General features: G+C 34.0%; 1 protein-coding gene across 1 annotated transcript; it reads right to left on the bottom strand.

Moving 5' to 3' along the window:
- Positions 1-1,693: 1,693 nt before the first annotated feature.
- Positions 1,694-4,361, bottom strand: LOC109161242. The gene is made up of 3 exons (XM_019309561.1): positions 3,511-4,361; positions 2,712-3,059; positions 1,694-2,617 (listed from the first exon to the last, which is right to left on the bottom strand). Exons 1-3 carry the CDS (start codon positions 3,967-3,969, stop codon positions 1,994-1,996), a joined length of 1,431 nt encoding a protein of 476 aa, XP_019165106.1. The 5' UTR covers positions 3,970-4,361; the 3' UTR covers positions 1,694-1,993.
- Between the last annotated feature and the right edge of the window lie 7,894 nt (positions 4,362-12,255).

Genomic DNA, 12,255 nt, shown 5'->3' with positions numbered 1-12,255 from the left:
AAAATTTCAGAATCGATGAACTACAATTCCAGAATCGATGAACTATAATTCCATAATCAATGAACTAAAATTTCATAATCTATGAACTAAAATTCTATAATGAATAAACAACATAATGATGTTGCTGAGAATCAAACCTGAATTTTTTTTAAAGAGGAGATACGCGTTTTTAATAAAACGACGTCGTTTTTGCATCCGCATACACCATGCATGCACAGCATAACTACTCTATTCCGTATATATTTGGTCATTTGGGCCACACTTTGAGGCTTAAATGGAGCGGGCCTTCTCGGCCCAGTTCTTGTAAAGGATTCTCTTTTAGGGTGTTTTGGTAAAATAAAATGAGCCTACTTTTCCATCAAACAACTTTTCCTTTTTTTTTTTTTTTTTTTTTTCTGGAAAAATCATTTTTCAAGTCTTCAGCAGCTCAGTCTTCATCTTCAGCATGAATTTTTGACACTCAATCCGTTGGAAACGAAACAAAAATCATAGTACCAGATTTCTGACCGCTGAAAACAAATCATTTGGTTTCCGCGCATAAACCAGAGATATGTTCTCGTTTGCAACGTGGAAGCCAGACATGGTTTCTGGCGGATCTCTAGTTTCTGTTGAAAATCAATGAAGTTTCAGTTTAATTTTGTCATTTTTTTTCAATTTTTAATAAATAATAATATTTTAATATTTTAATAAATATTTTTATATTCTAAATAAAATAATTAAAATATTTAATTATACAATTTTACTCATTTTTCATAAAATAAACCAAACACACAAATATATTTTTCTATTATGCATTCAAACATTGGAAAGGAAAATGACTCATTTTTTTAAAAATAAAAAATAAAAAAATTCCAACCTAGCCAGTTGATATTGTTAAGGTCAAAGCGTGAATACAGGGACGGGTGTATGACAAAGGGAGTAAATGCTTTAAATGGAGGGACAATTGAATGATACGGAATATAATTTAACAACCTTGGTATTCACACCAATATGCTACACCGTATTGCCTTGCATTTGCTATTTACGTACCAGGTAATTACCTTAAATTCTAATTAATTAAAATATATTACTATTTAATCTCCATCAAGGAAAGATTGCCAATGCTCGTAATTGAATTTATTAAAAAAAAAAAAGAATTCATTAAAAAAATTAATTCAAAAATCTTTAAAAATTCCTATTTAAATCATAATTCATCAGGTTTGGTTACAGAGAGTCTTCCACCGTCTTAAATGCTTTTCCCCCAACAGTACCACATTTTGCCGATTACGACCGCCGACAGTTTTGTCTTTTACTAGGTTTAGCAGTTAAAACATAGGAAAGCTCACCTAATTCGATTTTTTTCTTTTTTTCATGCCAAACTATATTGTGAATCTTATAAATCCCACTCATAAATTCATGATGAAATAAATGAGTCAATCTAGTTTTGAGATTTAACATCAAACTATACACTTTTATATATATTCATTACAAGAAACAAATTCTTACTCTGTCACTAAAACAAGTTTTAAGGGAGATTTCTCATCAACTAAACCAATGTCACTTGGATGCTATCAATCTCTGTTCGTCACTTCAATACAAGGTAGTGAGCGTGACAAAAATATATACTTTTAGAAATACAACTAATATTTTTTGAAGGGAATAAACAACATTTAGGGTAGGAAGAGCCTGAATGCAGATAGTGATATGACACTGGTAAATGGTAATAGTCTCATCTTTCTTGGGTCACAGAAGGTAAACTAGACAGAACTAAACTTGGAAGTTCCTATGGCCTTAGAAGGCTTGTGCTACAATCAATCCCTTTGATGATTCTATGTGAAGGGTATAAAATTTTGGGTAAGGGAAGGAAGAGTCTGTGAACAATTATGCTCTATTTACAGAGATACATATTATAATAAAGTTCTCATTCAACTATGCTCCTAATTGTAACTTCTGCTGGTTAGTCAATTAGAACCTGTCTATCAATATCAATATAAACAGCATTGATCCTACTAGGTTATAGTTTCACCTTCAACATCACATTATCAACACTGCCATCACAGGTTTCCTCCACCGCGGCAACCTTGGCACAGTGAGCTGCAATTGCAATTGAATTCTTATCGCTTTCGTTATGAGGAAGTTCAAATGATTCGTTTAAAGATCTTGATCTCAAGTCAGCAGGGGGGATGAAACAGTCTAATGATAGGCCTGGAATGTTGAAGGCGACCTCTTCAATTGTCCAAGCTTCTTCCATGCTGGTCTTGGTATGGCTCATTGCCATGTCTCCAAATCGGAAGAGTGTCACAGTAGACCGCCCAGAGTGAGCAATCATGATTCCTTCAACAGGATGGTAATCGTCTAGGAAAGAGCTTATGGTTGTTTCCCAATACACTGCATCTTCGCCATTAGATTGGATGCGGGTAAGATGAGAATCTTCTATATGTATGAGGAGCCCAGACTTCTGGCTGAAGTACCCAAAAAGGACATGTCTTATGATCTCTGCAGATCCTTCACTCCTGGCCTTCAATGTCTGAGGATCAGCAGAGAGCTTGAGGATGAAGCAGTCCTCGCCATTGATATTCTTCTCTCCTATGCATCTAGCATTGGCAAACATAGTAGCAGTTGCTTTTGGATCCAGACCCTGAAAGTAATACAGCCCAAATCAGTAAATTGGCAAGGAGGACAGATAATAATCTGCACACAATATGACACATAGTTTGGTCTTATCTTCCAACCTGAAGGGCTCGTCGCAGTGGCCTAACTGGTCCTTTTGCAGGATGAGCACCAAGCCATGGAGTATGTCGCCACACAATCTTGCCATTACACCCTGCATGAATCTTGCTTCCTCCAATAGCAAGCTCCATGTACCACATGTCAGGATTCATTTGCCAGATGACAAACCCACCGGACTCGGGAGCCCTAGCACCATTCCTACTCTTCACTATCTTCGTAGGAGTTTCAATCTCATAAGACAACATCTTAAGCTTTCCCATGGCATAAGCATTCTTAACTGAATTCTGGAGCTTCTGCCCTCCAGAAGCCGCAATGTACTGCTGCAGTATGTACTGAGCAGACGAAGTTTCCTTCATTTTTAAAATGAATCAGATAAGGCAAAAGCAGGAATATCAATATCAATATCAATAATGACAAGAACTATATCAATATAGACAAGACACAGTGGCCAAAATTGGGTTAGTCCCACAATCAACAATATCTTCATCCAAAGAACCCATCACCACACGTTTTCTGCAAATCCAGTGACTTAATTGCTCACTAAAAGGCCTGAAATTCAGTATGCTGCTTTAAACTTCACCTTTAACGCTCAAGTCTTCATCATTTTGAGGCAGCATTTCATGATTTTTGCAATGATTTTAAGAGAAATGACAAAAGTTTGCTACTTGTACAGTGATTTTGCAAAAAAAGGCAAGCAAGTTGGTCACGTTTTCTCGAGTGAACTAAATTAACATGTAACTAATTATATGCACAACGACAGTGAGATGCAGACAAATGAACTGAAATTACAGAAATGCTTACAATAGGAATGTCCTTTATGCTGAGAAGAGGCAGAGGGTCGGACGTGCTAACGTGCACCGGCGCGAGAGGGGCGCCCATCACCCCGAGTAGCAGTCGGAGATCGGACCTCCGGCCGTAGCTATTCAAGGCGACGGAGGGAGTTCGCGTGAGCTGTCCCTTCACCCACTGGCCGATTCCTGACCCGACCCGCTTCGGTTCCCCGGTTACGTCCCCGTCCGGATCCGGACCCTCCATCAACGGCGTCAGGGTCTCGCCGGGCTGCCTTAGACTCCCCGATCTAGAGACTAACAGCTCAGGATTTGAAACGAAATGGCTGCTGCTATTGATACTCCTCCTCCTCCTCCAAAGCAGACCCGACCTAGGCGACCCGCTTCTCGCCGGACTCGCTGCTCGCGACCTCGCCGGAGAAAATCCCCGAAATTCCTTCAACGCCGAGAAGAAGCCCTGCTTCCGCTCCATTTCCTATATGAGTACACGTTACAGATATCCTAACCAAGCTCAATACACAATGCACTCTCAGAGCGGGAAACAATAACAATGTAACTGAGGAGTTGTCATGGAAAAACTTCCATCCACAGATTCAAAGCTAAAAATCCAACCAAAAACAAAAACCGCACGTAAAATCAGAGATATAGAAAACACGAAAACGAGTATGCGGAAGTCGATGCAATGGCTATGCAATGTACGGAAAATCTAGGTTTTCCAGAAGCTAAAATCATCGAACTAAGATATGAATCGCAGAGGAATATTCGAGAAGAAAATGCAGGTTACGAGAGAGAGAGCGAGGAAGAAGAAGAAGACTGGTGTGAGCAAGAAAGAGTTTTACAGTGTGAAATTGTGAATGCTGCCTGCTGGTTTGTGTGATATGTGGGGGAAGTCGGCACGTGTCTCACGCGCCGAATTGTTACGTGGCCCCACCTCACCTCATTTTCGTTAAACTTTACAGAACAAAATACGGAGCAGTCAAAATATATTTTAAGATAAAAATTACTAAAAATAACACTATAATTAATCGGTCAAAACTAAAAAAATGAGTTAATACCCAAAATCGTCCTCGTGGTTTTTCTCAATTTCGTCCTAAACGACTTTGGTGACCTAATATCGTCCCAAACTTTTGTGTTTCGCTCAATTTAGTCCTAGACTTTTGTGTTTTTGCTCAATTTAGTCCCTCATTTGTTATTCTGTCCATTTGGTGTTAAATAAATAAACAATTCAGTAATTTTAATATTAGCATCTCTTTACTCATAGACATGTGAACTGCGAAATCTCTTTCTTTTTTTTTTTTTACGAATTACTCCTAAAACTGCGAATTTGATTTGCAAGTCCAGGAGTAATTCTGGGTGTAATTCGTACAAGAAAGAGGAATTTCGCACTTCACAAGTGGAAAGTAAAGAGATATCAATATTGACATTACTGAATTGTCCCTTAATTTAACACCAATTTGACGGAATAACAAATGGAGGACTAAATTGAGTGAAACACAAAAGTCTGGGACGATATTAGGTCACCAAAGTCGTTTATGACGAAATTGAGAAAAACCACTATAGTCGAGGACGATTTTGGGTATTAACTCACTAAAAAATATTACTCTGTAAATAGACTTTGGCTCTGTTTGACAAACCTTGCTGAAAAGCTATAAGCTAGGAGCTGAAAGCTAAAAAGCTATAAGTTAGGAACTGAAAGTTGAAAAGCTATAAATTCGGAGCTGAAAACTGAAGAGTTGTTAAGCTAGTTGTTATGATTGAAAGTGTTTGGTAAAATTAGCTTTTTGATAAGCTGATAAATGTAAAAAAACTAAAAAGGACATCTTCATAAAATTTAAATTAGTTTGTTTACATATTAAAATTTAACGTTTTGTCTTTAAAAAAATTTAACATTTTAAAATAAAACTATTAGCATAATCATGATCTAGCATCTCATAATGAAGTAGCAATATTGTTGAAAATTTAATAATAATAATAATAATAATAATAATAATAATAATAATTGCGGTGAAAGTTGCGGATAAAGGAGAAGAGAAAATGGTTTTAATTGGAAAGGGTAAATTACGTCATTTCTTTAAAATAATAAGGATAAAGATGGAAAAAAAAAAAGTTAAGAAGCTATGAGCTTATTTTGAAACGCTACCTAAGTTAGCGTTCCAAAATAAGCTCTTATTTTAAGCTAGGAGCTTATTTTGGGAACATTACCAAACAGAGCTTATAGCTTATTAGTAGCTTAAAATAAGCTATAAACTCTGCCAAAGAGAGCCTTTAATCCACCATTTATATATTTATTTATATCTAAATCTAAAATTTTAATCTAAAAACATAATAAGTGTGGATGAAGGTTATACCCTTTATTTATGTCCGTTTTTTTCGTTAAATTTTATGATACATTATGTTATAAATATTGTACTATACAATATTTTGGACAAACATACCCCTACCGTTATAACTTCCGTTATCTTTTCTACTATTGTTACCATGCACATGCATCCACCATATATTAATTAATTAACATGTACATAAACATAATAATTAAATTACTTAGAAATTTGATTAACATGTTTGGTTTGTTTAAACTTTTTTATAATTTTTTTTTTAAATGTCTAATATATATTTGCTATATACTAACATTTAAAAAAAAAAAAAAACATAACGAATAACTGAGAATTACCAAGCACGTTGTGCTCAATTTGCACATACTACATTGTAATAGAGTTGATTGAAATACCAATTTAATAGAGTGAATTGAAATACCAATATTAATTCAAAAAACTGCAAATCCAATTTCTTCTTCTCTCCTCTTATCTCTTTCGTTCAACTATTTTTTTTTCTTCATAATATATATATATATATATATATATATATATATATATATATATATATATATATATATCTCTTCTAATGGGAATGCTTTAAAACAATGTTTCATTATCATTTGTTGTTATTTCAATTCCTTTCTTATTATGTAATGATTATAATGATAATAACCACAATACCAATAAGATAACAAATACCAAAAATGATGCTTTGAAAACGCAACTCAAGTGATTGACAAAATAAAAATAAATTCATAAATTATACTTTTTTAATTGTGTGTTGAAACTGTTAAAATAGCAAAAGTTACCTAAGTGAATTGTTGGTTTGTCCTCATCGATAGAATTCATGTTATGAAAATAGCAAATTGTGACGGTTCAGGCATACCCAAAATAGAAATCAAATCCAATAAATCAATGCCAGAATGAGATCACCATCAAAATGGGATAGATGTTAAGATAAATCGACCAGAAATAAAGATCATAAATTTATTATAAGCTTCAAAAGATTGGTAAAAATCTAATTTTTGAATTAGACTCAAAGCGGGAGTTCAAGAAATAACAATGGTAAGATGCATGGGATCTCAAAATCCAAATAGAATTTTGAAATGTATGAAATAGATACAATTTTTAAGAATATCCCAATTGGAGAATGAGGCGAAAGTGCAATCAAATTATAGAAATTTTTAAAGAATAATAATTGACGAATCAATTTGCAAAGAATCATACCAATATTGAATTATCTTTTGATTTACAAAAAAGTTAATAGACGTTACATGAAGTCAATGAATTATCCCGTGACAGGGTTTGCTGGAAATCTTATCCATCTTTGTCAGCTTAACACTTTCGATAGAATCATATCCAAATGAATAGTACGAGAATCATGCTCTACACACGTCACCCATGAGAAAGCTATTTTTCCTAAAAAAAAAAAAAAAAACTGATCACCTATTTAAAATGGTAACAAATCAATGTGTCATCATACTACATAATAATTGAGTCATTTTATTTCCTTAAAAATATAAATACCTCGCAAGTTTACACCTACTTATGCAACCAATTCAATGACGGGATTTACATAATTTACATCCTCACAATAAAATAAATACCTTACAAATTTAGTCTCTGTGTTCAGATGAATTACCATAATTTACATTCTCCAAAATATTCTGTAAGGTGGGGACGTGAAATCAGATTCAAGTTTTTGAGAACCACAATTCAATGACGGGATGGGATTACTACATGCGTTATGTTTTCACGTGTCTTAATGATTAATTAACGGAATGCACTCCGATATGAAAAGATATGTTTTATTGATTGTTTTTGCAATAATGTTGCCTGTCAATTGTCATAACATCACTTCTTATCATCCACACAAAAGCAACGTCCAAACGTCACCTGAAACACTTATTTTGACACAAATTATTAACTATCAATGTTAAAACATTCCATAATTAGTGGGCTCTCTCTCCCTTAAACACAAGTAAATGAGATAAATTGTATGATGTGTCTCAATAAGAGCATTTCCAACCCAATTTACATTAAAATACCAAATTTCTCCATCAAATGTCACATCAGAAAGAATATTCTTACACCAAATTTTATTCAATCTCCAACCCATTTACACCAAAATACCAAATTTCTACACTAAAATAATTTGATTTCTCAATTATTAGTTCGAATTTAATTTGTTTAATATAATTTAGTTCGAACTTAATTTGTTTAATATAAAATATAACTTGTGATGTAAATAAAATTTTTTATTAACATTAATTTTTTTATAACATTAATTATTTTAAAAAATCAAATTTAACAATATTTTTGAAAATTTAATTTATTCCACAATAATAATATAGCATAAAATTTAATTTTTATTATTATGTTTTAGTTATGTTTAATGTATTTGAAATTTTAATTAATCTATATTCAATATTAGTCTTGTTTCGATCGTTTCAATGAGATCTTTCAAATGGTATAATATATATTTAATAATACAAACTTTAAATATAAGTATTTAACAAAATAAAAAATTATATATAAAACAAATAAGGATACATTTGGAATTAGAAAAGGAAATAAGGGTAGGAATGTAATTTGGCAGCCCCTCTCATATTTGCCGTAGATGAACAGTGCCGCGCCAAATATGGCGCAGCACTGTTCATTAACGCCAAATAGTTTGGCGTTATGCCGTTATGCAGCACCACGTTGGAGCTCCGAAATTAGGGAAGATGGCGGGATGGCGTGAATTTTTGCAGTTTTACCGCTACATTGGAGATGCTCTAAGACAACAAGTCTAAATTTATACCACTTCCATTTTTTTGGTCTTTTGATAGGATTCAAATCCAATATTTTATGACTGTACGGCCACCTTCATTTTTCTGGTCTTAAAAAGATTTGAACCTTACATCTTACAACAACCGCTTATAAAATAAAATTTATATACTTATTTTGAATTAATTGACAAGTTAAAGTTGTAAGCCGGACAATTGAAGAGATTCATAATTGGCTCAAGTGGAGCTACAATACAATTATAGGTTTTGTTCTGGGCTGTTTGTTTCTAAAGGCTAGGGTGTCGGACAAAATTGCTATTCCTTCAAAACCAAGCATCCATCCCACCTCACTTTACTGCCACCCTTTACTCTTTTAGTATCTTTAAGCCTGAAAAGATAATATATATGTTTCTTTGTTATCTCCATCTGCAATTAAATAAAAAAAAAAACAGGAATGCATATAAAAGCTGAGTTCCTCTTTTATTTTTTCTACTTTTTGTCTGAGACCAAATAAAGAAGACATGCCATTTCTTACATATCACTTTGTAAGTTGAATCTACAACCCGCCATTATTGAAAAACCTTAGCAATTTCGTTTAAGGATTATATGCTTTTGGTGTATTTTAATTTTGTAATCATCTTTATTTTTAGGCTAAAGTGTCATAAGTTATTCTTCTTGCCGCATCTTGACCTTTCATAAGTGCTGATTTGATGCACAAATTAATTTTTTTTTTGGTCGCCTAGTCTTTTTTAAAAGTTTCCCTGTAAACCTGATGACATGGATCCGGTAGTATCTGATGTGGATTTGGAAGGAGGAAAACACCTTGGAACAATCGACTATGGTTATAGTAACTTTCCTAGGTCATGTAACAACAAGCCTATTTTCATCAAAGATCCACTTGAGATGTTAGGAAGGAACAATATGCACCTTCAAGTAGGGACAAGCTCATAAACTATATGTAATTTTCTTTGTTTACTTAACTAATTCAAAATAAATTGATAATATTAGCGATCACGTGTTACAGGGTTAGAGGGCAATATTTGATCCCGCATGAGCTTATCTCATTGGTTCAGTAGGTAGTATTTGAGATAAGAAATCAAGGTTCGAACCTCAGCGACAGCAGTGTGGGGATTATGCCGAACCTCAGCGGGCGTCAGTGTAGAGATTATGCCTAAAATGGACAGATCCCTTGTGCGCAACGATATTTAGCAATGTCTGCTGAGCCATTGAGTCACCGTAATTTACATCTTCCAAATGTTTTATCAGATTGGGGGTAGGGATCGGATTCGACATTTTGGGAGAAGAATGTAATATTTGAAGAAGTGTGAATAGAGTTAAATGTGGTGGAAAATGGGTGCATGGCATTGGAATATAATAATGGGTCCGGAAGGAATTGAAATTGATGGCACTGCACGTTGACGCATCAACAACTAACCTACCTTGTGCTTTACGCGGCACAGCACGTGCATCCGATCACCCTACCATACAAATATACACAGCATGCATATATAATTCCAACGTACAATATATATTATCCATCCTACTACTATACTTTCACTTTCCTTTTTTCCTTCTTTCACTTTTCAACACCTAAAGTCGATTGAATTGGGTGCATGCCCAGCCCAACACACCAAATAATATATATTTGGAATTTCTGTCATCACTCATCATGCATTGCATGGCCATACAAAAGTCACTATTATTGCCTACCCCCACCTCCGATCATAAAGTCATGCAATCGACAAATCTAAAGCACCTTTGGTTTCTTCTTCATTTTTTGCAAACTTCTCCACATTCATCCCATTCACCACATTTTCAAGTCTTCATGTTATGTGTTGAAAAATTAGCTTGAAACTGATGTGTGAGTGGTTATTCAATTTTGAAAGTAATTTACTATCGATTTAGATCGGATAAAAAAATATGAAATGCGAATACTTTAAATAAGTCTTTCTCGTACATTAAAAAGAAATATGGGTTTGATCTAATATAAATATGTTTTCACTATTCAGACATGTTTTTACACACTCATCATTTTTGTTTCTAGCTTTAACGTAATGTTTTTTTTTTTTTTTTTTTTTCCGCATTTTAAAGATTTTGTAAAAGACAAATGAAAGTAGCATGGTAAGTCCATCATGGTTGGCCATAATTATTACCTGCCTTTTTGCAGTTGTTATTGTGTGCATTTTGTAATCACTTTATCAGGCAATCTGAGTGTCAACTACAAGTTAGAGAAGCATAACATTTTACCAATCAATACTCCTTAGCTTAATGTTATGCGAATCAAACTTAAAATTGTGTGATCACCAAATAATTTATCAATAAATTCAATCCGCTAAATTTATTCTAATTGTTGAATACCTCGAGTAGGTACCCAGTTGGTTAGACCGGGTAGGCTACCCTTGTCGGGAGCCCCAGGTAGGCGGTTGGCAGAAGGCGGTGGATACTAGGCCCAGCGTGAGATATGCTTTCTTGTATGACCCTCTATAGGGCATTTGGTTGGAGGGGGGGGGGGGGGGGGGGGATTACGTTGGAAATGAATTGCAATTTCATGAGAGATGAATTACTGAGAATAAAGTGGGAATTTAAATTCCAGTGTTTGGTTTACAGGAATAGAATTACTGGGAATTTCAATTCCAATGTTTGGTATACATGAGAATTGAAAAGGAATAAGTAGTATAAAGTCTAAAATGCCAATTGTTGTAGTTGTATTAATTTTAGGTTAAAAAAAGTGATGGGTAATTTTGTCTCATCACTAGCTTTTTTCTTCCTAAAATCCTAAGAATTAAAATCCGGGGGGTGGGAGGGGGGGGGGGGGGGGGGCATGGAATTTTAATTCCATGAAAATGGGAGAATTGCAATTCCCCCAATTCCTTCCAACCAAACTAAGGAATTTTATGGCCTTTGGAATTAGGTGGGAATTAAGTGGGAAGGGAATTTAAATTCCCTCCAACCAAACGCCCTGCTAGAGTTTGGGGAGTGTGGCTTCCTTTTTCACATCAGGAAAGAAATCTCATAACTTGCTTGACCATGGAGACGAAGCCTATGGGAGACAGAGACGAATTCGTCTCCGACGGTTCTTTTTATTTTTCTTTTTAAATATTTTAAATAATTATGTTATTTAAAATCATTTTTTAAAATTCGATAACTGTAGATAAACATGTCATTTTTGGTTGAATTGCATGAGTTTGCGTTGTCCAGGGACCTAATTGTATTTTTTTTTTTGTTTTAAATTCAATGACCTAATTTCAATTTGGTGTGCACTTAAGTGACCTATTTGATCCTTATTCTGATATAACTTTTAATGTAATTTTAATATATACATTTAACTGATAAAACTAAATTAATTATTCTCAAAATAAACTATATTACAAAACTTTGGGCCCCAGTTGTATTATCTCGCAAATTATGTTGTGCAACTGAATGCACCATGCACATGGTGCATACGATGCAAAATGACGTCGTTTTGGTTAAAAAACGCGCGTCCCACTTAAAAAAGAAATCAGGTTCGATTCCCGGCAATAACATTTTTATATATTCATAAATTCATAACTATATATCCACAGTGAATGAATGAAGTAAAAATCCACAATGAATGAACTAAATATTCACAATGATTGAACTAAATATCCACAATGAATGAACTAAAGATCCATAAATTCATAACTATATATCCAT

This window comes from Ipomoea nil, unplaced genomic scaffold, assembly GCF_001879475.1.
Source record: "Ipomoea nil cultivar Tokyo-kokei standard unplaced genomic scaffold, Asagao_1.1 scaffold2922, whole genome shotgun sequence".
NCBI lineage: Eukaryota > Viridiplantae > Streptophyta > Magnoliopsida > Solanales > Convolvulaceae > Ipomoea > Ipomoea nil.
The sequence above is the reverse complement of the archived record's forward strand: the minus strand, read 5'-3'. Positions and strand labels throughout refer to the sequence as shown.

Excerpts from the sequence above, each read along its gene's own strand:
- LOC109161242 (XM_019309561.1), bottom strand. The coding sequence starts at position 3,969 with ATGGAGCGGAAGCAGGGCTTCTTCTCGGCGTTGAAGGAATTTCGGGGA. Across the intron at positions 3,060-3,510 it reads GCATAAAGGACATTCCTATT|GAAACTTCGTCTGCTCAGTA; the intron begins GTAAGCATTTCT and ends TTAAAAATGAAG. Across the intron at positions 2,618-2,711 it reads CACTGCGACGAGCCCTTCAG|GGTCTGGATCCAAAAGCAAC; the intron begins GTTGGAAGATAA and ends TATTACTTTCAG.